Source organism: Callithrix jacchus, chromosome X (assembly GCF_049354715.1).
Source record: "Callithrix jacchus isolate 240 chromosome X, calJac240_pri, whole genome shotgun sequence".
Taxonomy (NCBI): domain Eukaryota; kingdom Metazoa; phylum Chordata; class Mammalia; order Primates; family Cebidae; genus Callithrix; species Callithrix jacchus.
The window spans coordinates 150,141,741-150,169,114 of record NC_133524.1 but is presented as its reverse complement, the minus strand read 5'-3'; the positions used below and the strand labels follow the sequence as shown (position 1 = coordinate 150,169,114).

The window sequence follows — 27,374 nt, the reverse complement described above, 5'->3', positions numbered from 1 at the left end:
GTGAGCCGAGATTGCGCCATTGCACTCCAACCTGGCGACAGAGCGAGACTCTGTCTCAAAAAAAAAGAAAGAAAAGAAGAGAAACCGCTGTCCCCACTGCAACCTGGAGAAAGTAGACACAAAGAATGGCTTCTGTTTAGAGTGTGGAGGGGTAGCAGTGCAAAGAAAGGGTTCAAACATAGGCTCTTGAGATGGAGCCAAGCAGCCACTTCCTCTTTCATGCTCCTTTCACCTGGTACAGTGCCTTGAGGGATAGCCTTGGCTGTGAACCCCAGTACAGCTACCTATTGGGCCTGAGCTCAGGCTTCTCATCTAGCAAGTGGCCTCCCTATCGGGGCACACACACTGAATGGAGCGGCTAGAGACGAGACCCTGGACCTGACTGTTGGGAGGTTTCCTCGGGGCAGCACAGGCAGCAAGACAGAGAGGGCAACCAATGCCTTGCCACAGTGTTAAACTGGGGCTGCAGAACTAACTTAGCAGGTGCCACCAGACTCCCTCCCTCCCTGCCTCCTTCCCTCCCTCCCTTCGGGCCTTCCCTGTTTGGAATAGAATTGAAAATAGCAGCCTACTCTTTGCAGGTAGTAAGGAAAAGTATCGTTTTGTAAAACTTTTGTTTCAGGAGGTCACGGTGGCAACTGTAGTTCTTATTCGGGGTCGTGGGCAAGATGTTACACAGCACTGCCTGATGCCGCTTTCCCCAAGGAAGTGACATTTGAGCTGAATCTGAAACTACCAGGAAATGGGCCTGTAGAAAAGGAAGAGAGAGCCTAGCAGTGCCAGGGCGTGGCTGTGGCCACCATGTTCACAGACACTTGGCTCTTTAGCTGCACTCTGCTGCACACCCCCACGCTCTGGGACTGCCCCTGAGCCGTGCTGTTTCTGCTGCCCACCCCAGGCCAGACCTGGCAGGGCCGGATCTGTGGCAGTCGGGTTCATCCCAGGGCTTGGAGCCCTTGGCTGAGGTAGGTACCCAGCAAACACCTGCAACAACCTGTTGCCCCCACCCCAGGGGACACGATCCCGGTGGGGCTGTGATTGTGGGTGGCTCCTTGGAGAAGGTGGCCTTGGTCCTGGGCTTTTCCACCTGGGGTGTGCTTGGCTCCCCCAGACTCAGACATACAGCATCCTTGTGATTGGGCCTAGACGTGGGCCCTGCAGACCCTGCGGGCGCTGGAGGCGACTCCCCGCTAAGTCCCCCCTCCCCCAGGGCCTGGCGGCCCTCAGTGGCGGTGAGCTCATCTAGAGGGGCGGTGTCTCCTGGCAGCGGGTCGCTGGAGCTAAAGGCGCGCCCCCGCACCCTCCCTCCCGCACCCGTCCCAGGCTCCTGGGCAATTTTACCAATTAAGGCTTTCTCGCCAGGCCGGGGCGGGCGCGGGGCGGGCGCGGGGCGGGGGTGCAGCCAACAAGAAGGCGGGCAGCGACGGCGGCCCATTCGCGTGGAGGCGCGCGGCACGCAGCGGACGCCGACGGAACCCCGAGGCGCCTGGCGCGGGCGCGAAAGCGATCCGGGCGCCACCCCGCGGTCACCGGTCACCGGTCACCCTCAGGGACAGCAGGTGAGGTCTCCGCGGCCGGTAGGGTCGCCGCGCTCTTGGTCGGTCGAGGGCGAGATTGGAGAAGGCGGGCAGAGAGGCGGGAGAAGTCAGGCTCCAGCTCGCACCCAGGTCCTGGCCAGGTTCTGCTGGGGTGCGTGAGCCGATGGAGGCGCCTCTGGCATCTGGGAGTGGGTGTCCAGAGAATGTCTCCCCTAGTTGACCCACGAGCCATGTCTGTGCCCACGAGTGTGGGAGCCTGAGGCCATGGGGGTCCCCGAGAGACAGGGTGTCTGGGCACTTGGCAGGAGACTGGCGACTGCATGGGTGCCCATGAACGGACCACTGCATGCCTATCTGAGAGAGAAGGGCCCTGACAACAGGAACTTGTGTGGACTTAGGGTGAGTGGCCACCTAGAAGAACACTTCTTAGCCAGTGTGCCCACTGGGAGGGGGACAGCATGTGCCTTGCTGGATCGAGTCCACAGGGCACCAGCTGCTTTGGGCACAGGGGAGCTGGCTCTGGGGCTGCTGTACTCCATCAGGGCCACGGTGAGGATGAGGCCAGGCTAGGTTCCTTGGCTGGGCCCTAGGCCCTATCACAGGCTGGCTCTGAGCTGGATTCGCACCGCCAGCCAGGATGAGACCAACAATGTCCCCAGATTCCCATGCCACCTGGGGCCAAAGTAGGTGAAAATCCACTGGCAGACCCATTTGTAAGTGGTCCAAACTGCACTGTCAAGGTGGGAGCTTGGGAACGAGCGACCTCACCTGCCGAACCTGGACTTGCCAGCACAGGTTTCTTCTCACCTTGCCAATCCGGCTTCCTTCCCTCCGGCGCCCCCTGGCTACGCAGGCCTGGAAACGGCTCCTTAGGGATCCAACTGAACAGCCTCTGGGCTTGGGCTCTACCTCCCAGTGGGAGAGTCTGCCCTTGGGTCTGAGGGCCAGGGGTAGTGTGGTGGGCGGGGTGTGTCTAGCATCCAAGAATCTACTCCAAATAAGGGAAAATATGAAAGAGCTGGATTTTGGCTTCCCAGGGCTGCCGGATCTGGGGGCTTTGGGATTGGGCGACATCTGGTGGTAATGCTATGTCCTCCTAGGGACAAGTACCCTCTACACGCCCATTCCTTGTTTCCTCTAAATAGGGAAAAGCTAGGGCTGGAAGACAGGACACCCACCTCCTGACACCCTTTCTGCTGCAGTTGACTCCTGGTCACTCTGACTCAGTTTCCTTGAGCTCTGAAGATTAAGGAATGAGCCCAGACAACCCAGCTCAATGGCCCTTAGTGGAGAGTCACTTCTTGATGGAATTCCATGCCTGGGAACTTGCTTTCCAGCGGGACAGGGGGACCGGAAGGACAACTTCAAGTCAGTCTTGAATGGGGCCTGGGAGGGAGGCGTCTGTATGGCATCCCCCTTCCCAGCCCCCCTCCCACCTCCACCCCAGCTCCCAGACGCGGAGGTGCACTTGGTGCAGGTGTGTCTCCAAGTGATCAGGAGAGGGGCCAATTTACAGGGGTTGGCCTTGGTACTGGAAAATGCCATTTGCCCACCCTACCACCACCACTAGTGGGAAAAACCAGTGGGGCCACAGGCAGCCCCGAAGTGAATGTGCTGGGCGGACCACAGCCCCACCACATGTCTTGTGGACACCCAGTTCGACAGGATAGCCAACCATATTTGGGCATGACGTGGTGGCCAACCCAAGGCCTCCTCCTCTCACTGGTCTTTAGCAGATAAATTAATTATTACTAGAATTGAGCAGAAGGAACACAGACCTGCCTTCCTAGAAAAAAAACACATAAAGGAGGAAACATTCCGGAGACAGGATGTACCCAGGACTAAGAGGGAGGGAGTGCAGAGCTGGAGAGGAAGCCATAGGCAGTCTGGCTTCTTCTGACTGAAGAGGTTAGCAGTCAGCGTCCCCAACAGTCCCCTGGCTCCGGTCTCCATCTCAGCACAGCAGCCTCTGCACCATCTCGAGTTATCTACCAGAAAATTTTGGGTGAATAGTCCCCACTGATCTGGGGGACACAATCCCCCAGGCCTCCTCTGCACCTGCCACCACACCTGAAACCCACCCAGCCCCCTCTAGGTCTAGAATGCCATTCCCGTCTGCCCCTTGCCTGGCCACGCTGGGCTCAGGGGTCATTCCGACCGGAGAGGACGCCCCAATTCAGCCCCCACAAGTGCCCCGGGTGAACGGCATCAAGGGTTAGGCGGGCACAGGTAATCTCTACAAGCATTGCACAGCGCCCTCTGCCCGAGCCCACTGGCGTACCCGTTGGCAGGCCCTGGCCCCTTCGAAGGCTGCTTGCTACTGGAGTGCCGGCGACCTCCTAGCCCAGTGCCCCATTTCCTCCCAGGTGAAGGGAAGTAGAGAGGGAGGCGGTGGGAAGCAGCGGGCGCAGGTGCCTGGGCGAGTGCCCTGCAGACTGGGAAGGCGGGTCCGTGGCAGGGGTCTGCGGGGCCCGGGTAGGCGCAGGCCTTGCCCCGCAGCCCCTTCCCAGGTGATGCGCACACAAAGCACGCTCGGCAGTGCCTGGCCTGGGGCCGACACTCTCCAATGGTTCGCTTTTGGGGTCTGCCCCTTCCCGCCGCTGCCGGGCTGGCCTACCGGGATGCGGCCGGAGAACCCTAGGCCCTGGGGCCCGGGGAAGGGGGACGATGGCAGGGGATAGGGATGTGCAGGGACGGGGAGGAGCCCAAGTGACTTAGGGACCAGAGCCACCACCCCCCTCAGAGGCTTCGGGGAAGGAAAGTCCCTTGTAAGGCCCGCCGGCTGCAAGCCAAGCAATCCCGCGCCAGAGACTGCTCAGCCTTTCCTCGCTCTGGGGCGCGTTTCCTGTAGCGCCGACGCGAGGCCGCGGAGCTGGGAGCATCCTTGCCCACTCCAGGGCCCAGCGACCCACCCCGGAGCCCGGGTTTCGTCTCTGATCAGCCGGAGCGGGGGGCCTAGTGGGGGCATTCCAACGGGCGGGGCGGGGTGGGGCAGGCGCGCCCCCGAAGCCCCACCCCCACGGCCCCTCCCCACAGGAGGACCGCCCTCCGCCCGCATTTAAAGGGCTCGCTCTCTCCGCAGTGCAACCTCTGCTCCCTGCCTCGCCTCCCGCGCGCCGAGGTGCCTGCGACTTTAATTAAAGGGCCGTCCCCTCGCCGAGGCTGCAGCACCGCCCCCCGGCTTCTCTTGCCTCAAAATGAGTAGCTCCCACTCTCGGGCTGGCCAGAGCTCGGCGGGCGCTGCTCCGGGCGGCGGCGCTGACACGCGGGACGCCGATATGCCGGCCACAGAGAAGGATCTGGCGGAGGATGCGCCGTGGAAGAAGATCCAGCAGAACACGTTTACGCGCTGGTGCAACGAGCACCTGAAGTGCGTGAGCAAGCGCATCGCCAACCTGCAGACGGACCTGAGCGACGGGCTGCGGCTCATCGCGCTGCTCGAGGTGCTCAGCCAGAAGAAGATGCACCGCAAGCACAACCAGCGGCCCACTTTCCGCCAGATGCAGCTCGAGAATGTGTCGGTGGCGCTGGAGTTCCTGGACCGCGAGAGCATCAAACTGGTGTCCATAGGTGAGGGTGCTGGCGCCTGCAGCGCGGGCGGGCGGGGGCTGGGACGCCATACGTCCTTCGATCTCCCTCTTTGCAGACCCTCTAAACCACCCCCTTCTAGGCCGCGGCGCAACTCCCGAGGCCCCCGGCTACTTTGCTCCACGCGGGCCTGGAGAACAAAGGCGCGCGAGCTGCCTGGCCGACCGGGCAGGCAAACCGCTACGCACCCCCTCCCGCTGCGCCCCGGCTGGCCCGCGCCCAGGCTGAGCTCACATCCTCCACAGGCCGCGCCCCCGCGGCTGCGCTCGCGGTGGAAGAAGGCCTGGGAGGTCGGGCACTGGGCAGGCTCCTCGCCCTGAGTCTCATCCCGGAGGAGGAGGAGGCCCTGGCTCTCCCCTTACAGCGGTTTAAAGAGGGCCCTCTGGCCTTCAGAAACCCCTTTGGTTCTCAAGTGTGGGTTGGAACTCGTGTGTTCCATTGTCTAGGGCTCTGGGCTCTTTCTGCCCCTGGAGGATGGGTCGCCCATCGGAGATGACTCCAACCCCCAGTTTAGATCTACCCCCACCGCAGGGAAACTTGGGGGCATAGTTAGCTAAACTACGCTAACTTGGGCGCCGTTAGCAAAACTGCACCCGCTGTGAGTTGGGCGTGGTTGACTGAGGGACCTGGTTTGTAGACTACTTGGACGCCAACTGTTCTGTTCATCTTGGGCCAAACTCTGGCTTCCATGTAGGCCTTGCTTTTCTGTGTCTGTGTCACTGGACTGGAGAGGCTGGCGTTGACCTGGCCTGCTGCAGCATCCCAGTTCTTTCTCAGGATAGGGGCTCCTTGGGAGGGCAGGCACCAGAACGGGTGACTTGGGGGTGATGTCGAACAGGGGGAGGAAAGGGATGAATCCTCTGTTCTTCAGAATTGAGAGGACTTCCAGTTATCCCTGCAGCCCTGGAATGGCCCTTGCTGAACCCAGGAAACTGAGGGACCAAGACTTGGGTGCCCCCAGCCACTCAGAGGGCAGGTCCCAAGAGCCGAAGTTCTTTCTTTGGAATGGCGCAGGCCCACCCCCTCAAGTCCCAGCCTCATTCTAGCCAAGCTGAGTCATCTCGGAGTCCTGGATGGGGGGGGCGACCGGATGTGGGGAGGCAGGCCACACCCCAGCTCTTTGGGGGGGGTCTCCTCCCTCCTCCCAGCTCCCCTCCTTGTGAGCTGGCTGGAGCAGGCCTAGTTCCCAGAGCTTTGCCATATAAGGCAAAAAAATGTTGGAAAGCAGCAGTGATTAGGGGAGGGAGGGGGCTGGCTGGCCCAGGGGCTGGGGAAAGGGGTTGGGATGGGGCGGGGCCATGCAACCAGGCAGTCTCCCAGGCCTAGGCCCTGGTCCTTTCCACCCTCTTTTGGGAGGGGGATGGGGATGGTGTAGGCTGGCCTAACATGGACCAGGGGGAGGGCCCGGCCCTACCTCCCAGTGCTGGTGGGCCTGGTTGCTCCCCCTGCTGAGGTCATTGAGGGGTCTCAGGCTGGACTGGGGTGGGGGCCTGATGGGAAGGCCTGGCTCGCCTTGTTCCCTGGCCTTGCACCCTCCGTCCTCTCTGAGCCCCCCTCCCTGCTGCTATCTGGGAAGAGTGAAAAGCAGCCTCTTGGGGCCAGGACCAGCCTGGGAACTGGGAAGGCCGCTCTACTTTGAGCACTTCACCTGGCCCTCAGGTGCTGCCTGCTGGGCTGACAGCCCCAGCCCCTCCTCAGAGGCCCACCCCCTAGTTGACTCACCAGACAAGAATTTTCTCTGATTACAGGGGAGGCCGACAGGGTTTCTAAAGATGAGGTTTTAGAAAGCCCAAGCTGCTCTGCCTTGAGGAGCCTGAGGCCCAGCAGTAGCCTTGGGTGGGGCCCTGAGCCCAGCAGGGTTGCCATGGCGATGGGGGGGTGCCAGGGACCTGCCCTAACCACTTCCCCTGTGGCGAGCCTGCCAACGCCCAGAGGCCCGTTAGGTGGCAAGTGGGGCAGGCAGTGGGTGGCAAGGGGGCTTCCCACAATGTCTCTTGCCTCCTGATGGGCCCCAGTGAATCAGGGCCATGTGGCCAACTGCTGGTTCCTTTGGGCTCTGGGCCCCTCCCCTGGCCAGATCTGTGGCCTCCCGACTCCAAGCTTGGCTCTTCGAGATGGGGGAGGAAACAGGGTTGGAGGCGGGGGTCACACCCCTTCACCCAAAGGGTATTTGCCCAACTCCTCCACTTCCCCTGCGTCATCCCGCCCACCTTGGAACAGTGGTTGTATTTCCCAACCACCCAGGGCTACCCAGCCTTCCTCTTCCTCAGTCCCAGCCCTGCTCCAGATCATGGGCCCTCGCTTCTGGGCCAGCTGGAGCCAGCCTCCTCCTGGTTCCCCATAGGCCCCCAAGGTGGGTGGTGGACTTTTGCTGTGGCAGCTGTGGAGCAAACTCATCTAGCTGTTCTCCAGAGCTGCCCATCTGCAGGCTGGGTCTGCCTTCTGCCCTTCCTCTGGGCTGGGGCTTCTGGCAGTAATCACGCCCTGCTATCATCATGTGTCTGTGGGTGTCTCCCTTCACCCCAAAGTCTTCTTCACCTCTGAACACCCCCTGGGTCCCTGGACAGAGAGGGCCTGATCTGCATCCTACCACTGGCCAAGAGTGGGTGTCTCCCTCCTCCTTGCTCCCCACCCCACCCCGAGCTGCCAGACCGTGACCCTGCAGCCTGTGAGCGGCCCTTCCCGCACAGCTGGGTTCCTGGCACTGCCACTCTTCTACTCACAGACAGCAAGGCCATCGTGGACGGGAACCTGAAGCTGATCCTGGGCCTCATCTGGACTCTGATCCTGCACTATTCCATCTCCATGCCCATGTGGGATGAGGAGGAGGATGAGGAGGCCAAGAAGCAGACCCCCAAGCAGAGACTCCTGGGCTGGATCCAGAACAAGCTGCCACAGCTGCCCATCACCAACTTCAGCCGCGACTGGCAGAGTGGCCGGGCCCTGGGTGCCCTGGTCGACAGCTGTGCACCAGGTAAGGGGGCGCAGAGGCAGGGGAGACTGGGCTGGGGTTGCCCATGGATGGCCCTTGAGGGGTTTCTGTGGACCCCAGACTCACAGCCTTCCTTGTGCTGCAGGCCTGTGTCCTGACTGGGACTCCTGGGATGCCAGCAAGCCTGTGAACAATGCGCGGGAGGCTATGCAGCAGGCTGACGACTGGCTGGGCATCCCTCAGGTATACCCGCTGGGCCCTGCCTGCGGCTGTAGGGGACCAATCGGTAGCGGGGAGAGATTCGAAGGATGCTGTTTTCTGCCCCTGACAGGTGATCACCCCCGAGGAGATTGTGGACCCCAATGTGGACGAACACTCTGTCATGACCTACCTGTCCCAGTTCCCCAAGGCCAAGCTGAAGCCAGGGGCTCCCTTGCGGCCCAAGCTGAACCCGAAGAAAGCCCGTGCCTATGGGCCAGGTGAGTGAGGTCCCGAGAAGTCTTGGGTTACATGGCAGCTAGGTGATCAAGCCACCCGAGAGTCAGACAAGAGGAGGTTGGGACTAAAAACACTCCACTGAGTAGACACGAGAATACCAGAGGTTCCTTCAGTCATAGAAGCCTGCTGCATGGGGTCCAGTGGGCTTTATTATAAATGGAGCTGAAGCAGGTCTCGGTAACAGGGCCCAGTGCGGTGAGAATCAGTGTTCCAGAAAACAGGCACGGGCCTGTCCCAGCAGCAAGAGCACAGCTGGGTCCCGAGGCCAGGCTCTGTGCCACGGCTTACACTGAATGAACTTGCCCAGTTTGGAATGTGCCCGACTTGGGGGCCAGCAGGGAGGGGCATTGAGCCTGCAGAGGCCTGGGGGCTGGTACAGCACTGGTCCTCTACCCGTCTGCCTTCACGTTTGGGTGGAGGGGTGAGGCTGTGACCCTAACAGCTGGCCCGTGGCTGGCTCACACTCTCCTGCCAGGCATTGAGCCCACAGGCATCATGGTGAAGAAGCGGGCTGAGTTCACTGTGGAGACCAGAAGTGCCGGCCAGGGAGAGGTGCTGGTGTATGTGGAGGACCCGGCAGGACACCAGGAGGAGGTAGGGCCCCCTGCTGGCAGCTGAGGGCCCAGCAGTGCTCCCTTTCGGTGGGACTGCTCTTAGCAAAGGCTCATGGGCTCCTTCCTACCGCAGGCCAAAGTGACTGCCAATAACGACAAAAACCGCACCTTCTCCGTCTGGTATGTCCCCGAGGTGACGGGGACTCATAAGGTGAGCCCTTGGATAGTGGGGAGGCTTGTGACCTCAGGCGGTGGCTCGAGGCCCCAGCCCCACGCTCACGGCCCACCCTTCTGGGGATAGGTCACTGTGCTCTTTGCTGGCCAGCACATTGCCAAGAGCCCCTTTGAGGTGTCCGTGGATAAGTCACAGGGTGACGCCAGCAAAGTGACTGCACAAGGCCCTGGCCTGGAACCCAGTGGCAACATTGCCAACAAGACCACCTACTTCGAGATCTTCACAGCAGGTGAGGGGAGGCTGCCAAGGCCTGGCTGGTCTTTGGGGAGAGCTGCACTGGGGCCTGGGAGCTGAGTGGGTGCCTCATGGCAGGCGCTGGCACGGGCGAGGTCGAGGTTGTAATCCAGGACCCCATGGGACAGAAGAGCACCGTGGAGCCTCAGCTGGAGGCCCGGGGTGACAGCACCTACCGCTGCAGCTACCAGCCCACCATGGAGGGCGTCCACACGGTGCACGTCACATTCGCCGGTGTGCCCATCCCTCGCAGCCCCTACACTGTCACTGTTGGCCAAGGTAGGCCTGGCCCTGGACAACCTCTGCTGTGGCACTGCAGCCTGGGCCTCCCACATGAGGGGGAGCCCCCTGGGCCAGTCTTGCTGCAGCCCACCCCGGGACCCCATCTTTGAGCTTCACTATCTGGGCACCTGCTGTCTTTCCTCCCCTGCTGGGGCCCTTCCTCCTCTCCTCTCGGCTCCTCGCCCCTCCATCTCTCTCCTCTCCATGCTTTCACCTTCGGAAGAGCTCGCTCCAGCTGTCTAGAAACCTACCTGCTGCCCTCTGCTCTGCCCACAGGGTCAACGGTACTTGGATCTGTCTTCTTCTTGGAGGGGAGGGCTGGGGCCTCTGGGCTGGCATGGGGCAGGTGGGAGGAGGCCTGGCCCAAGCCACAGTTCCTGGGGTCACAGTCCCTTCCAGTTCTTTCTTGCATGTCCCTCTCCAATCCTGACAGCCTGGCCCTGTGGGAGGCCGGGGAAGGGGTGCCCAGCCCAGCTGCCAGCGCTCAGCTGGCCCCTCTGCCTACAGCCTGTAACCCGAGTGCCTGCCGGGCTGTTGGCCGGGGCCTTCAGCCCAAGGGTGTTCGAGTGAAGGAGACAGCTGACTTCAAGGTGTACACAAAGGGTGCTGGCAGTGGGGAGCTGAAGGTCACTGTGAAGGGCCCCAGTAAGTTGGCCTGGAGCTAGGCCAGGGTGGGTGGCGGCAGCCCCCAGGGTCACTGCTGTGCAGGCCTGAGGTCCTCCTTGTCTTGGCAGAGGGAGAGGAGCGTGTGAAGCAGAAGGACCTGGGGGATGGTGTGTATGGCTTCGAGTATTACCCCATGGTCCCTGGGACCTACATCGTCACCATCACGTGGGGCGGTCAGAACATCGGGCGCAGGTGAGAACCCCAAGCGTCCCTCTCACAGCTCTGTGCACTGTCTCTTCCTCTGCCTCCCCACCTGATGAGCCCAGGTGGGCTGTCCAGCAGCGTGGTGATCCTCGGTGTTCCCTGTGTGGCTCTCCCATTCGCAGTCCCTGTGAGGTGAAGGTGGGCACGGAGTGTGGCAATCAGAAGGTGCGGGCCTGGGGCCCTGGGCTGGAGGGCGGCGTTGCTGGCAAGTCAGCAGACTTTGTGGTGGAGGCTATTGGGGACGACGTGGGCACCCTGGGTAAGTTGGAGACTGCAGCATGGGCACAGACGGTGGCGAGGACAGCCCACCCTGAGGCTCCAGGGCACTGAGGGGACTGGTGGCTGTTGTCAGGGTTCTCGGTGGAAGGTCCATCTCAGGCCAAGATCGAATGTGATGACAAGGGTGACGGCTCCTGTGACGTGCGCTACTGGCCGCAGGAGGCTGGCGAGTATGCTGTTCACGTGCTGTGCAACAGTGAGGACATCCGCCTCAGCCCCTTCATGGCTGACATCCGCGACGCACCCCAGGACTTCCACCCAGACAGGGTAAAGGGCAGCCAGTGATGGCCTCAGTCTCAGCCTGCTGCTTCTGCTTGGGGGGCCCAGTGAGGGTGGCACAAGCCCCTTCCAATCAGCCAGGCGGGGGGTCCTGGGTACAGGCCCTGGGCTGGTATTCCCAGCAGTGTTCCTGGCACTGTGTCTCTGGCCACCCTGCCTGGGTTGTAGCTCTGGTGGCCTAGATCTGTTCCCCTAAGATCTGGCTGGTCTCCCACTAGGTGAAGGCACGTGGGCCAGGATTGGAGAAGACAGGTGTGGCCGTCAACAAGCCGGCAGAGTTCACAGTGGATGCCAAGCACGGTGGCAAGGCCCCGCTCCGGGTCCAAGTCCAGGTACAGCGCCCGTGGGTGTTGGGGGCAGGGCAGGCATGGGTACCCAGGCCTGGGCACTGAGCAGCAGGCCGCCTGCTCCTACCCACCTGGCAGGACAATGAAGGCTGCCCTGTGGAGGCGTTGGTCAAGGACAACGGCAACGGCACTTACAGCTGCTCCTACGTGCCCAGGAAGCCGGTGAAGCACACAGCCATGGTGTCCTGGGGTGGCGTCAGTATCCCCAACAGCCCCTTCAGGGTGAGCCAACCTCCACGGGCACATGATTCATCCATTTCAAGTGGACAAGTCAGTGATTGTAGCGCTTTCACAGAGTTGTGTGACCATAACCACCTAAGTTTAGGACATTTACATCATCCCACAGCCCCTGGTGAACACTACCCGGCTTTCCACTGTGGCTTTGCCTCTGTTACACACATTCTGGAGACAGACTCACGTGCCATGTGACCTTTTGTGTCTGGCTTCTTCCACTTACCACAAAGTTTTCAGGGTTTTCCTTCTTTTTTTGAGATGGGGTCTCACTCTGTCACCCAGGCTGGCGTGCAATGGCGCCATCTCAGCTCACTGCATCCTCCACCTCCTGGGTTCACGCAATTCTCCTGCCTCAGCCTCCCAAGTAGCTGGGATTACAGGCCTACACCACCACACCCAGCTAATTTTGTATTTTTAGTAGAGATGCGGTTTCGCCACGTTGGTCAGGCTGGTCTCGAGCTCCCGACCTCCCAACCACAGGTGATGCACTCATTTCGGCCTCCCAGAGTGCTGGGATTCCAGGCATGAGGCATCGCGCCCAGCTGCTTCATTTCTTTTTATGGCTGCATAGTACTTCGTCGTGTGGCCAGACCACATTCTGTTTGTCCGCTCACTTGCTAGCAGACATTGAGGATGAGCTTGGCTCTGGTGACCGTGAACAGAGGGTCCGGGTGTTTGCATGGACATTTGCTTTTGTTTCTCTTGGGTAGTTACCTCGGAGTGAACCAGAGCATCACATAGTCTCTCTGTGGTCGACTAAGGAACTGCCAGACTCTTTCCAAGGCAGCTGGACCATTATGTGTACCTGCCAGCGTGGCCGAGGGAGCCTCTGACTCTCCTCCAGGCTGGTCATGCCCTTGCCCTTGCCCTTGCCCCTGTGCCCTGCAGGTCAGTGTGGGAGCTGGCAGCCATCCCAACAAGGTCAAGGTGTACGGCCCAGGAGTAGCCAAGTCAGGGCTCAAGGCCCACGAGCCCACCTACTTCACTGTGGACTGCACAGAGGCCGGCCAGGGTGAGGCCTAGCTGTGGGCGGGAGGGCAGGTGGGTGGGGTGTCCCTGCGAGGTCTCAGCCTGCACGCCTGTCCCCATCACAGGGGACGTCAGCATCGGCATCAAGTGTGCCCCTGGAGTGGTAGGGCCCGCTGAGGCTGACATCGACTTCGACATCATTCGCAATGACAACGACACCTTCACGGTCAAGTACACACCGCGGGGGGCTGGCAGCTACACCATTATGGTCCTCTTTGCTGACCAGGTGGGTGCTGCACTTCCGGCCCCTAAGATGTCACTGCAGATGGCTGCCCTCCTCTAAGACCTCCTCCCACCGCCTACAGGCCACGCCCACCAGCCCCATCCGGGTCAAAGTGGAGCCCTCGCATGACGCCAGCAAGGTGAAGGCTGAGGGCCCTGGCCTCAGTCGCACTGGTGAGGACAGGTACCCCGTAGCAGGTTGTGGGGCATTGAGGGTAGGAGGGACAGGGGCAGGGTGCCCCTACACGGTCAGTGTGTGTTCCTCAGGTGTCGAGCTTGGCAAGCCCACCCACTTCACGGTCAATGCCAAAGCCGCTGGCAAAGGCAAGCTGGATGTCCAATTCTCGGGGATCACCAAGGGGGACGCAGTGCGAGACGTGGACGTCATCGACCACCATGACAACACCTACACGGTCAAGTACACGCCTGTGCAGCAGGTAGCCATGCCCTGCATTGCAGTCACCCCGTCCCCAGCCTCCTCACACAGCGGTCTGGGGGACAGCTCTGAGGGACTCCTGCCCACTCTCATTCCTTACCTGGGAGAGGGCTGGCTTGGAGGCCCAGGAGGGGTTTGGGGAGCAATTCTAGTGTCTCTAAACACACCTTCCCTTCTACACCCTTCCCAGGGTCCAGTAGGTGTCAATGTCACCTATGGAGGGGATCCCATCCCCAAGAGCCCTTTCTCAGTGGCAGTATCTCCAAGCCTGGACCTCACCAAGATTAAGGTGTCTGGCCTGGGAGAGAGTAAGTAGTTGGGGCCCTTGTCACTTAGGGACCCCCCAGCCCAAGTCTCGTCCCACAGACTGGCTGAGCAGGGTATCATGGCTGTCCCCTTTCTGTCATCGCTTCTACAGAGGTGGATGTTGGCAAAGACCAGGAGTTTGCAGTCAAATCCAAGGGTGCTGGTGGTCAAGGCAAAGTGGCATCCAAGATAGTGGGCCCCTCGGGGGCGACGGTGCCCTGCAAGGTGGAGCCGGGTCTGGGGGCTGACAACAGTGTAGTGCGCTTTGTGCCCCGTGAGGAGGGGCCCTACGAGGTGGAGGTGACCTATGACGGCGTGCCTGTGCCTGGCAGCCCCTTTCCTCTGGAAGCTGTGGCCCCTACCAAGCCCAGCAAGGTAATTTGGGTGTGGGAGTTCCTAGGGGTACACCCCATTGTGCTCTCTTGAGTGCCCAGAGGGCACCCCATCTTCTCCAGACCTGCCCTCATCCTCCTTTTTGTCCTTATGACTGGATGGCCCATCCGACAGGCAGCCTGGGCCCACCCGTGTCCCCGTGTCCCTGTGTGGTGGGGACAGGAAGCCAGGGCAAGGGGAGGCAGGCGGAGTGTCAGGCAGGAGGCCTGGCATTGGGCATAGCATGGCCTTGACTCCTGTTGCCTTCTTCCCCCAGGTGAAGGCGTTTGGGCCGGGACTGCAGGGGGGCAGCGCAGGCTCCCCTGCCCGCTTCACCATCGACACCAAGGGCGCCGGTACAGGTGGCCTGGGCCTGACGGTGGAGGGCCCCTGCGAGGCACAGCTCGAGTGCCTGGACAATGGGGATGGCACATGCTCTGTGTCGTATGTGCCCACTGAGCCCGGGGACTACAACATCAACATCCTCTTTGCTGACACCCACATCCCTGGCTCCCCGTTCAAGGCCCACGTGGTTCCCTGCTTTGATGCATCCAAGGTCAAGTGCTCAGGCCCTGGGCTGGAGCGGGCCACCGCTGGGGAGATGGGCCAATTCCAAGTGGACTGCTCCAGCGCGGGCAGTGCAGAGCTGACCATCGAGATCTGCTCAGAGGCAGGGCTACCAGCCGAGGTGTACATCCAGGACCATGGCGATGGCACGCACACCATCACATACATTCCCCTCTGCCCTGGGGCCTACACTGTCACCATCAAGTATGGAGGCCAGCCTGTGCCCAACTTCCCCAGCAAGCTGCAGGTGGAGCCTGCAGTGGACACTTCCGGCGTCCAGTGCTACGGGCCTGGGATTGAGGGCCAGGGTGAGTGGCCCTGCTGTGCGGTATGTGGCAGTGGGGATATAGGGACCAGAGCCCCAAGTCTCCTCCCTGTGTCCCTTTGCAGGCGTCTTCCGAGAGGCCACCACTGAGTTCAGTGTGGACGCCCGGGCCCTCACACAGACTGGAGGGCCACACGTCAAGGCCCGTGTGGCCAACCCGTCAGGCAACCTGACAGAGACCTATGTGCAGGACCGCGGCGACGGCACCTACAAAGTGGAGTACACCCCTTATGAGGAGGGTCCGTGCCGGGGCTCCTGCAGGCCGGTGGGCGGGGTGGGTATCGCAGCCCGGACTCCTCCTGACCTGGCCTGCACTCCTTTAGGACTGCACTCTGTGGACGTGACCTACGATGGCAGCCCTGTGCCCAGCAGCCCCTTCCAGGTGCCTGTGACCGAGGGCTGTGACCCCTCCCGGGTGCGTGTCCATGGGCCGGGCATCCAAAGCGGCACCACCAACAAGCCCAACAAGTTCACTGTGGAGACCAGGTGAGGGGGCCCCGGGTGCCCGTGTGGCCGCTGGACCTGGGAACCCCGAGAATGAGCAGCTGTCTCTTTGGACCAGGGGAGCTGGCACAGGAGGCCTGGGCCTGGCTGTAGAGGGCCCCTCCGAGGCCAAGATGTCCTGTATGGACAACAAGGACGGCAGCTGCTCAGTCGAGTACATCCCCTATGAGCCTGGCACTTACAGCCTCAACGTCACCTATGGTGGCCATCAAGTGCCAGGTGAGGAGGTGGCGGCCAGCGCAGGGCTGGGACTATCTGCTTGTCCCCACCCTGTCTCATATAGCCACCATGCCTTTGCCCCACCCCTCAGGCAGTCCTTTCAAGGTACCTGTGCATGATGTGACAGATGCATCCAAGGTCAAGTGCTCTGGACCGGGCCTGAGTCCTGGCATGGTTCGTGCCAACCTTCCTCAGTCCTTCCAGGTGGACACAAGCAAGGCTGGTGTGGCCCCACTGCAGGTCAAAGTGCAAGGGCCCAAAGGTGAGTGTTTGCATGCCTGGAGCTGGGAGTCGGGAAGGAGACTGCTAGTGTGCAGGTGTTCTTGGAAGAGCCTCACATGACAGTGCAGCCAGGAGGGGGACTGGGAGGAGGTAGAACAGATAGGACTTTGTCACTTAGCAGATGTGGCAGGACGGCACGCAGGCAAGGGTCCCAGCTGGCACCCAGATGGGCGTCTTTTGTGCCAGAGAGGGTCAGGGCCATTCCCAGGGTCGGGCTGATGGGGATGAAGCAAGGTCTAGGCCTGGGGCTGAGTCTTGGCCATTGAGAGGCGGGGTAGGAGTGGAGGCCCAGGATATGAGCTGAGGCTGTGTCCCTGGGCCTGGGGCTAGGCCTGGTGGAGCCAGTGGATGTGGTGGACAATGCTGATGGCACCCAGACCGTCAATTACGTGCCCAGCCGAGAAGGGCCCTACAGCATCTCAGTACTGTATGGAGATGAAGAGGTACCCCGGAGGTAAGAGGCAGGGCCCGCTGCCTGAGGGGAGGTCCAGGCTGGATGCCTAGAGCCTATCTAACTGCTCACGACACCCTTGCCCACAGCCCCTTCAAGGTCAAGGTGCTGCCTACTCATGATGCCAGCAAGGTGAAGGCCAGTGGCCCTGGGCTCAACACTACTGGCGTGCCCGCCAGCCTGCCCGTGGAGTTCACCATCGATGCAAAGGATGCCGGGGAGGGCCTGCTGGCTGTCCAGATCACGGTGAGCTCCAGGCACAGGCAGGGGAGGCAAGGGGTCTGGGCCTGGGTGGCTGGAGTGTGGGCTGCCGGTGGCGCAGGCTGGCGTCTGGTCTCCCTGGGGCACTGCACCAAGGAGGGCAGGGAAGGACAGGGCCACAGCCTTTGGCTTGCTAAGGTTGTAACCAACTTAGGATGGTGGCGATAGGCCTGGGCTCCCCCAGACATGCACTTGCTCACTGCTGACTTTGAGCACATTACCAAAGCCTTTTGTGCCTCAGTGTCCCTACCTGTAACATTCTCATGGGGCAGGGAGAAGCCTGAGATCACCTGGGTGTGCTGGACAGGACCTGGGGCTGAGGATGGGTGCCAGGCTCCCTGGCCGTGCCTGTTGTCAGTGGGGGGTGTTGGATGTTTTAGTCTCCCTTGTGGACTCTGCCTGTAGGGAAATAAAGGGCAGTTGAGAGGCCTGGGGCCCAGAGGCTATCCCTGTAGCAGCGGCGCTGGCCACTCCGGGAGGCCAACTGTCTCCCCTGCCTCTGCCACACAGGACCCCGAGGGCAAGCCAAAGAAGACACACATTCAAGACAACCATGACGGCACCTACACAGTGGCCTATGTGCCAGACATGACGGGTCGCTACACCATCCTCATCAAGTACGGTGGTGATGAGATCCCCTTCTCCCCATACCGCGTTCGCGCCGTGCCCACCGGGGACGCCAGCAAGTGCACAGTCACAGGTGAGCCAGCCTGCCGTTGGCCGCCGCTGTGCTCGGCACGGGGCTTGGGTTGTGCCTGTGTGCAAGGGCTCGCTGCTTGGGGCGGCGTGTGGGAGTGGGGGCCGCCCCCTTGAGTGACTCACCTGACCTTTCTCCTTGCTCTCTGCCCTCTCACCTCAGTGTCAATCGGAGGTCACGGGCTAGGTAAGCTGCTTGCTGGGGCCACTCCCAATGCCCCTCCTGTCCAGAGGGGCAGCTTCCTTTCCTCTTGGGGCCAATTCCCAGGACAGTTCCAGCTGCAGCTCTAGGCAGGGATAGAGTGGGGGTGGGGGGCACAGAAGATGAGGCCATGGGCGGGAGGGCGAGGGCCCAGGGAGGCTTCCGGAGCTGAGCATGATCGCTCCAGCCCTCCCCTCTCTGGGCCTCTATTTCCCCATCTGAGAACTCGGGTTGCAGCTGAGAGCTTTGGGGTGAGGTGCATCCTGAGAGGCACCCCACTGGGGACTTTGGGGTCTCGGGATCTTGGCACCCAGGGAAACACAAGGGCTCCTGCGTGGGCTGAGGGAACAAGGGGTCTCCCCAACACAATGGGAGCCCCAGCCCTGGCCAGATCCACAGACTCCCATCCCCACCTTCCAGGGGCCTCTGTGTCCCGGGCTGGGGGAGGTGCATGAGCGGGTGGGGCTGGCTGGTAGTGCAGTAGCACCAGTGTTGACTGCTTGGGCGGCCAGCATGGCGGGGCGCAGCCCAGCCTCAGAGCCCCAAAGTGCATTCTGTGGCCCGTCTCCCTCCTTCCCCCTCCCTGATCCCCCAGCAGTGACGTTATTCAGACATTCAACAGGGACACCCAGGGATGCTGATAAGAGTCTGCAGGCCTGGCACTTGGGCAAGGTGGCCAAGGAGAGGGTTAGAGGGTGGCTAGAGTTTTGTGGCAGGAGCGAGGTGGCTTTATAGAGCAGGCCGTGGGGTCTGAGGTGACAGGCGTGTGTGTGCAGGGCAGGGGAGGCTGGGGGTTGCTGATGGCAGGGCCTTGAGGGCCAGGGAGTGGGAGCAAGACTCAGTAGCCTCAGTTTCCCTGGCTATTGTGTGCAGAAGGGAGACAGGAAGCCCAGCGAAGGGCTGAAGTTGCTCTCAGGCAAGCCAGAGGGCTGGCTTGGTGGCCATGGGGCTTCAGTGAGCGCCAGATTAGGAGGCACAGTTTGAGAATGGAATGGCTGAGACCTGTGGCTGGGCTGGGGGCTGGGCCGGGAAAGCAGGGAGAGTTGGGTACCCATGAGGTTGGGGTGCAAGCCACTAGCTAGATGGCACAGGGTGGGCATGAGTGAAGCCTCCCGGGGCAGCAGGCAGCAGGCAGCCAGGTCTGGAGCTCGGGAGAGGTGCCTGGCCGCAGCAGGCCAGCATAGAGCCTAGTGCAACAGGAGCCATAGGCTAACAGTGGGACTTGGTGGCAGGGCCCCTCAAACTTGGCCTTCAAGTGGGTTTCATGTCCTGGCTGCTTCCCTGGCAGGAGGCCAGGCTGCAGGGTCATCTCACTGCCAGGCCTCATAGGCCTCACAGCCCCCATGCCTCCACGGCGGAGCCCCAGATCATAACGTCACTGTCCCTCCCCTTTCCTCGGGCACTCTGGGGCCCTGGAGCCTGCTCAGCTGCTGTGCCCTCGCAACCCAGCAGTGGTGCCTGTAGCTTGGGCTCCTGTCCCCTATCTCCCTGGGTGCTGCCCCCGCTCTGCCAAGCCTGCTGCGCTGCTCGGGTGCTAACCCCGCTGCTTCCCGCTTCCCCGCTCCTGCTCCTGCCTGCACCGGGCTGCTTTTCACCACGAGCCTTCTCAGTTGTCAGGAAACTTTGGTTATACCTTCAGGCCTGGGGGGGTGGGGAGGCAAGTGTCACGTCCCCCCACGCTGCAGCAGGACTCCGCCTCACCGCGTCCACACACAGCAATGGGGGCCGGGGCCAGGCCACAGGGGCACAGGCAGCTGTGTGCCCAGCCAGATGCTGGCATTCAGCAGTGTGGGCCATGGTACTGGGTGAGGCTGAGTAGGCAAGAGAGTGGCTGGGTGAGGCTGCGAACACTTAGGCTGGAGTGGGCTCTACCTTTTCCTCCCAGGCACCTGGGTGCCGCTGTTGGGCCTCTCCCACGTGGGTGCTTGAGGTGGTCAGGAGAACCCTTCCTGCCTTTTGAGAAACCACTTGTCATCCCAGCTTGGAGGGGTGGGGTGGGATGGGGCGGGGCGGGACAGGAGGCCTGGTGGCCTGGCTATGCTTGGTGGTGGCAGTGATAGGCCTGTGTGGGCGGCAGGCGGATGGGAGCAACCTGAGCCCCAGCTCATACTCTGGCCCCCCTTCGGGGTCCCACCCTGCCCCACCAGGTGCTGGCATCGGCCCCACCATCCAGATTGGGGAAGAGACGGTGATTACTGTGGACACGAAGGCAGCAGGCAAAGGCAAAGTGACGTGCACCGTGTGCACGCCTGATGGCTCAGAGGTAGATGTGGACGTGGTGGAAAATGAGGACGGCACTTTCGACATCTTCTACACAGCCCCCCAGCCGGGCAAATACGTTATCTGCGTGCGCTTTGGTGGCGAGCACGTGCCCAACAGCCCCTTCCAAGTGACGGTGAGGAGGGTAGATCAGCAGGGGCATCTGGCAGGTCCTGGTCTATCCCCTTGGGGCCTCTCTGTGACAACAGATTCTACAGCTCTGTGCTTTGCCCTGCAGGCTCTGGCTGGGGACCAGCCCTCGGTGCAGCCCCCACTACGGTCTCAGCAGCTGGCCCCACAGTACACCTACGCCCAGGGCGGCCAGCAGACTTGGGTATGGCCTGGCCAGCTAGGGACACTAGGGCTGGCCAGCTGGGTGTTCTGTGAGGTCCTATCATACCAGGTGTGAGGAAGGGCCGCAGATACTCCCACTGCCCCTCACCCAGACCCTGTGTCTCCACTGCAGGCCCCAGAGAGGCCCCTGGTGGGTGTCAACGGGTTGGATGTGACCAGCCTGAGGCCATTTGACCTTGTCATCCCTTTCACCATCAAGAAGGGAGAGATCACAGGTGAGTGGGGTTGGGAAGAAGCCCTGGAAGCCAGAGGCCAGGCTATGCCGACAAGCTGCCCTAACCTCAGCCCCGCTGCCCCACAGGGGAGGTTCGGATGCCCTCAGGCAAGGTGGCACAGCCCGCCATCACTGACAACAAAGACGGCACTGTGACCGTGCGGTATGCGCCCAGCGAGGCCGGCCTGCATGAGATGGACATCCGTTATGACAACATGCACATCCCAGGTGGGCCTGCCCTGCCTCCGCCCACTGCTCTGTCACTACCTCACAGAAAGATGGGGCTGGGGGATGCACAAGGCTGCCATTCCACAAGGCCCCTCTTCCTGCCTCAGGAAGCCCCTTGCAGTTCTACGTGGATTATGTCAACTGTGGCCATGTCACTGCCTATGGGCCTGGCCTCACCCATGGAGTAGCGAACAAGCCCGCCACCTTCACCGTCAACACCAAGGACGCAGGAGAGGGTGAGCAGTAGCTCTGTGCCTGGGATGCCCTCACCAGGTTAAGGGCTGGACTCGGGAGACACTCCCAAATGGGACTCCCCACCCTGCTGCCCTGGCCTCTACCTGGCTTTTGGGGAACAACTGGTGTGTCCCCAGCATAGTTCCCATGCTTACCCATGGCTCTCTCCAGGGGGTCTGTCTCTGGCCATCGAGGGCCCGTCCAAAGCAGAAATCAGCTGCACCGACAACCAGGATGGGACGTGCAGCGTCTCGTACCTGCCTGTGCTGCCGGGTGACTACAGCATCCTCGTCAAGTACAATGAACAGCACATCCCAGGCAGCCCCTTCACTGCCCGGGTCACAGGTGGGTGGCACTGGGAGCAGTGACAAACAGGTGGTAGGGTGGGCATGGTCTCCTGTGGCTGGACACACAGTGATGGCTGCCCTGTTCCATGCCAGGTGACGACTCCATGCGGATGTCCCACCTAAAGGTGGGCTCTGCCGCCGACATCCCCATCAACATCTCAGAAACTGACCTCAGCCTGCTGACGGCCACCGTGGTCCCACCCTCAGGACGGGAGGAGCCCTGTTTGCTGAAGCGACTGCGTAATGGCCACGTTGGTAAGTGGCCGAGGGGTTCCAGCGGTTTCAGAAAGGAGGCAGTCTGTGGGGACCCACGCCTTCCCCGACTGACAGTCGTTCCCTGTGCCCAGGGATTTCATTCGTGCCCAAGGAGACAGGGGAGCACCTGGTGCACGTGAAGAAAAATGGCCAACACGTGGCCAGCAGCCCCATCCCAGTGGTGATCAGCCAGTCGGAAATCGGGGATGCCAGCCGCGTTCGGGTCTCTGGCCAGGGCCTCCATGAAGGCCACACCTTTGAGCCTGCGGAGTTCATCATTGATACCCGAGATGCAGGTAGGCAGTTGCTGCCCGCCAGTTGGGGCAGGAACACTACATGGCACCCAAGCTCAGGGGTCTCCATCCCCCAGGCTATGGTGGGCTCAGCCTGTCCATTGAGGGCCCCAGCAAGGTGGACATCAACACAGAGGACCTGGAGGACGGGACGTGCAGGGTTACCTACTGCCCCACAGAGCCTGGCAACTACATCATCAACATCAAGTTTGCCGACCAGCATGTGCCCGGTGAGTGCAGCAGTGCCTTCGAAGCGCCCCTCACCACACCAGGGCCCAGAGGCAGTGTGTGACTGGAGGGCATGGGCTGCGCTTTTTTCCTACAGGCAGCCCCTTCTCTGTGAAGGTGACAGGCGAGGGCCGGGTGAAAGAGAGCATCACACGCAGGCGTCGGGCTCCTTCAGTGGCCAACATTGGCAGTCATTGTGACCTCAGCCTGAAGATCCCTGGTAGGGGCTGTGGGGAGGTTGGGGCTCAGGCAGGCCCAAGAGGAGGGGTGGAGCCCAGGGCTGCTGCTCACCAGCCTGTCACCACCCTGCAGAAATCAGCATCCAGGATATGACAGCCCAGGTGACCAGCCCATCAGGCAAAAGCCATGAGGCCGAGATCGTGGAAGGGGAGAACCACACCTACTGTATCCGCTTTGTTCCTGCTGAGATGGGCACACACACAGTCAGCGTCAAGTACAAGGGCCAGCACGTGCCTGGGAGCCCCTTCCAATTCACTGTGGGGCCCCTAGGGGAAGGGGGAGCCCACAAGGTCCGAGCTGGGGGCCCTGGCCTGGAGAGGGCTGAAGCTGGAGTGCCAGGTAGGCCTGCTCACCCCCGAGCATTTGCTCTCCTGCATTGGCAGGGATGGGGTTGGGGGTGGAAGAAGGAGCTGGCAGGCATGCCTACTTTAGCTATGCCTGGAGGGGGCCAAGGCTGGTGGAGCAGGCTTCAGTGAGGATGCACTTCTCCCACAGCCGAATTCAGTATCTGGACCCGGGAAGCCGGCGCCGGAGGCCTGGCCATTGCTGTCGAGGGCCCCAGCAAGGCTGAGATCTCTTTCGAGGACCGCAAGGATGGCTCCTGCGGCGTGGCTTATGTGGTCCAGGAGCCAGGTACTGGGAACCGGCTGGAGGGGTTGGGGCCTGGGGGTGGGCACTGGACCCAGGGGTTGTACAGATAGCCCTGCCTGGCCTCCAGCCTTCACCTGGAGGTCCCAGGGCCGCCCAGGCTGCTGAGCTGGTCTGATGCTCTTTCCCTGCCCAGGTGACTACGAAGTCTCTGTCAAGTTCAACGAGGAGCACATCCCTGACAGCCCCTTCGTGGTGCCTGTGGCCTCTCCGTCTGGCGACGCCCGCCGCCTCACTGTTTCTAGCCTTCAGGTGAGGCACTGAGAGAAACCGCCCACCTGGGGCTCCTGGGCCCGGACAGACCAGAGCCACCACAGAGCAGGCCTAGGCCCTATGTCGAGTGACCCCCCTGGCCCAGCTCTGGGTTCCAGGCCTCTGCTCTGACCGGGTACAGCCCACACTTGGGGTTGGCAGGAAATATCCTGCCCACCACGTGGAGTTTTTCTCGTGTCTCAGGTCTAAAGGCTTTGAACAGAAGCCTGTGCCCCTTGAGCACCAGGGCTGTGGTTTAAAGAGGGACAGCCTTCCAAGGCTGGGTGCTGCCTGCTGGGTGCTGCCCACAGGGTGGGGCTGCCCTCCCTTCCTGCCATCTGGGTGTGTGCGATGGCAGAGCATGGGGGCGGGGGCAGGAGCATGGACTTGTGCCTATGGCTTGCTGCCTCTTGCAAATGAGTGGCTCTCCCTCTTTAAACCAAGTTGGACGCCAGATGGGTAAGTGCGACCTCAGGCCTCTCGCTCCTGGGGGCCTTCCTTCCTCCCTTGCCCTGGCCCAAGCCCCCCATCTAACCATGTCTGCTGTGCTTCCAGGAGTCAGGGCTAAAGGTCAACCAGCCAGCCTCTTTTGCAGTCAGCCTGAATGGGGCCAAGGGGGTGATCGATGCCAAGGTGCACAGCCCCTCAGGAGCCCTGGAGGAGTGCTATGTCACAGAAATTGACCAAGGTGAGCCCCTGTCCCTGCCCGGCCACCCTGCCCTGCTGGCTGGAAGCAGGCTGAGAGTACAAAAGGAACGTACCACTTCTGTAAGCAGACAAGATGGGGCCCCAACTCCTGGGCTCCCTCTGCCAGGCCACCCTTTCCCAGTTGGTGACCCAAGCCCTTGGGGATGTGGCTTGTCAGCCATGGCCATTAGGAAGCCCTCCTGCCTACAGTACTCTCTCCACAGGGAGAGACCCAGAGTCCAGCCTCAGTGCTGCCCGGCCCTTTAGCCGCAACCACGGGACTTGCAGATAGGCCCGGGGCAACCTTGGGGGTAGGAGGAGCCCAGCGGGCTTTGTTTCACAGCCTAGTCCTGCCCTTCCCAGCTGCGTGACCTGAAGCAAGTTCCTGCCTGTCTCTGAGCCTGTTATCACACAGATGGTGTTCACTGTAACCTTTAGGAGGCAGCGAGGCCTGGGTGTGGCTTGCCTAAGGTTTCTGTCCCAATGATCCCTGACAGCGGGTGGCTTGAGTTTCTAAAGCTTCGGGCCTCAGGAAGTCTGCTGCAGGGTGCAGGTGTCCAGCATGGCACCAGAAGAAACAGTGGGCCCCACTGAGCTGCTGGGCTCGCTGATGGGCCGGCAATATGGGAAGGGTGAGGGTTGAGGCTGTTCCTCACATTACCATTTGCTGGTTTGAGGAGGGGCCCCAGGCCCACAGCATGGCTCTCTGCTCCTCAGATAAGTATGCTGTGCGCTTTATCCCTCGGGAGAATGGCGTTTACCTGATTGACGTCAAGTTCAACGGCACCCACATCCCTGGAAGCCCCTTCAAGATCCGAGTTGGGGAGCCTGGGCATGGAGGGGACCCGGGCTTGGTGTCTGCCTATGGAGCAGGCCTGGAAGGTGGTGTCACAGGTGAGTCTGTGGACCCTGCCTCCAAGCTCTGGGTGGTAACAGGAGGCATCTGGAGGTGACAAGCCTGTGCTGGTTGGCCAGGGACAGGGAGGCAGGCCAGTCTGGCTCTGACTGACCTCCTGTGCTCCCAGGGAGCCCAGCTGAGTTCATCGTGAACACGAGCAATGCGGGAGCTGGTGCCCTGTCGGTGACCATTGACGGCCCCTCCAAGGTGAAGATGGATTGCCAGGAGTGCCCTGAGGGCTACCGTGTCACCTATACCCCCATGGCACCTGGCAGCTACCTCATCTCCATCAAGTATGGCGGCCCCTACCACATTGGGGGCAGCCCCTTCAAAGCCAAAGTCACAGGTGAGCCTGGGGCCAAGCTGTTGGCACCTGCCCAATGCCTGGCACTGTGGCCACCTCTTAGCCCCACCCACTCTGTCCTGCAGGTCCCCGTCTCGTCAGTAACCACAGCCTCCACGAGACATCATCAGTGTTTGTAGACTCCCTGACCAAGGCCACTTGCGCCCCCCAGCATGGGGCCCCAGGTCCTGGGCCTACTGATGCCAGCAAGGTGGTGGCCAAGGGCTTGGGTCTGAGCAAGGCCTATGCAGGCCAGAAAAGCAGCTTCACAGTGGACTGCAGCAAAGCAGGTGGGTAACCCGGGCCCTCAGCCTAGACTCCCAGCAACTCGAGGCCAAAATTACAGGATGGCATCTGGGGGAGCAGGGACCATCTTTGGGGCATGGCTGTCACTTTTAGAGCCACCTCCTGGACCCCTCAAACAAAGGCCCAGAAGGAACTGGAATCTGCTAAGCCAGCCTTGATGGGGGAGGTGCTGGCAGCTCTTTAGGAAGAGAGAACTGTCACCCCAGAACTGGCTAGCGACAGTAGAGGAGAGGAGGGAGGACAGCAGAGGAAGGAAGGGGACTGGGACATGTGACTGAGGGCCCCTCTTGCCTCAGGCAACAACATGCTGCTGGTGGGGGTTCATGGCCCGAGGACCCCCTGTGAGGAGATCCTGGTGAAGCATGTGGGCAGCCGGCTCTATAGCGTCTCCTACCTGCTCAAGGACAAGGGGGAGTACACGCTGGTGGTCAAGTGGGGTGACGAGCACATCCCAGGCAGCCCCTACCGTGTTGTGGTACCCTGAGCCTGGGGCCCATGCCATCCAGCAGCCCCTGAGCCTGTCCCACTACCCAAGCAGCCCTGCCCTCCTCCCCTCTGCCCCAGCCTCTGGGCTACTCTGGTCGCCTGCCCATCACAGCAGCCACCCCTGCCCTGCACCATGCTGCGCTCACCTGCCTCCCCCAGCCAGCCGCTGACCTCTCGGCTTTCACTTGGGCAGAGGGAGCCATTTGGTGGCGCTGCTTGTCTTCTTTGGCTCTGGGAGGGGTGAGGAATGTGGGTCCTGTGCACGACCACCCACTAGTTCTCGTCTCCAGCCAAGAGGAATAAAGTTTTGCTTATATTCTCCTGTGGGTAGCTGTAGCTTTGTTGGGCCGGGGCGGGGGGTGGCGGACCAGTCAAGGCCAACATGACGGGTAGCAATGGGCAGATCAAGGCGTGGGCCAAGCACAGGTCACCTCCCTCCAGGAGGCCCACTCCTGCTCTATGGCCCAGGGGCTCCTGCTTCACCCTACCCTGACTCCAGAAGGCTCCATCTATACTTGCTTCCTCTCTGCCTCCCTGGGTTCAAGCCAATGCGAGGAGAGGGACATGTGGCAACCTGGAATGGAGCCCAGGCTGTACGGACGCAAAGAGCTGGGCACGAGAGTCCATTACTGGGTAGGGTGGTGTCAAGGAAGTCTCCCTGGTAGAGGTGGCCAGATAATCAAGGCCCCTTTAAGCAGTCCTAAAAATCACAACAGGCCCTGGCCATCTGCCAGGTAACTTGAACATGCCACTACTCCCCGAAACGATGGACTGGGATGAAGCCCTTTCCCCAGGCTCTGGGTCTCAGGGCCCCTCGGTGAACAGGTGGCAGTGGGCAGATGTATTCAAGGTGCCAATCCCAGTTGCCTTGGGCCTCCTGCTGAACACCGCTCAACTGTGCCCCTGCCATGGATTCCCACACCAACCTATGTCTCTGAAGACTGCCCCCAAACACATCTCAAGCCATCCTGGCTCCTGGTGCGCCTGCGTGCTGTTTGGACATCCCCACTGCAGCCCACAAAGCTGCCTGCTCCCTGGGCCAAGGGCTGCAGGTGGCTTTGGCCCTTGATCAAGCCCCTGACAAGGATACCACCATCCCAGACATCTGTAGACAAGGGCCAGGAGCTAAGGCTCTCGGGGGCAAGGCTCAGCTTTCATGCCAGGCCCTCCCTCAGCTCCACAGCACCTCACACAAAGCCCTAGGGGTCCCGGTGACGTCAGAGCACAGCCCAAGGCCAGGCACATGAGCGAGGGGAAGGAGAGGTCCAGGCCATAGCCTACAGCCATCCCACACATCAACCCCAGGCCTCTTGAGAGCTCAGCACCCTGTGTGCCCTCCTTGATCCCTGATGAGGGGGCA

General features: G+C 61.5%; 1 protein-coding gene across 5 annotated transcripts; it reads left to right on the top strand.

Moving 5' to 3' along the window:
• Nucleotides 1-1,433: 1,433 nt before the first annotated feature.
• On the top strand, nucleotides 1,434-26,333 carry FLNA (filamin A). 5 transcript variants are annotated; one of them, XM_078363688.1, is made up of 49 exons: nucleotides 1,434-1,559; nucleotides 2,684-2,906; nucleotides 4,621-5,108; nucleotides 7,852-8,100; nucleotides 8,204-8,301; nucleotides 8,390-8,537; nucleotides 9,032-9,150; nucleotides 9,244-9,321; nucleotides 9,412-9,574; nucleotides 9,658-9,858; nucleotides 10,369-10,506; nucleotides 10,596-10,719; nucleotides 10,854-10,990; nucleotides 11,084-11,277; nucleotides 11,508-11,621; nucleotides 11,715-11,858; nucleotides 12,759-12,882; nucleotides 12,965-13,125; nucleotides 13,205-13,295; nucleotides 13,389-13,558; nucleotides 13,748-13,865; nucleotides 13,976-14,238; nucleotides 14,513-15,110; nucleotides 15,193-15,366; nucleotides 15,451-15,613; nucleotides 15,690-15,850; nucleotides 15,942-16,112; nucleotides 16,463-16,586; nucleotides 16,673-16,829; nucleotides 17,355-17,544; nucleotides 17,704-17,727; nucleotides 19,890-20,137; nucleotides 20,240-20,335; nucleotides 20,468-20,570; nucleotides 20,657-20,797; nucleotides 20,905-21,033; nucleotides 21,203-21,376; nucleotides 21,472-21,633; nucleotides 21,726-21,929; nucleotides 22,004-22,156; nucleotides 22,252-22,374; nucleotides 22,467-22,733; nucleotides 22,890-23,027; nucleotides 23,179-23,294; nucleotides 23,850-23,982; nucleotides 24,699-24,875; nucleotides 25,007-25,225; nucleotides 25,309-25,512; nucleotides 25,825-26,333. In XM_078363688.1, the coding sequence occupies exons 3-49, from the start codon at nucleotides 4,736-4,738 to the stop codon at nucleotides 26,010-26,012; spliced, it is 7,944 nt and encodes a 2,647-aa protein (XP_078219814.1). In that variant the 5' UTR covers nucleotides 1,434-1,559; nucleotides 2,684-2,906; nucleotides 4,621-4,735; the 3' UTR covers nucleotides 26,013-26,333. The 5 variants fall into 5 exon arrangements, with proteins under 5 accessions (XP_078219814.1, XP_078219815.1, XP_035143989.2 ...); XM_078363689.1 differs by lacking the exon at nucleotides 2,684-2,906 and adding an exon at nucleotides 1,844-1,937; XM_035288098.3 differs by lacking the exon at nucleotides 2,684-2,906.
• The last annotated feature ends 1,041 nt before the right edge of the window (nucleotides 26,334-27,374 follow it).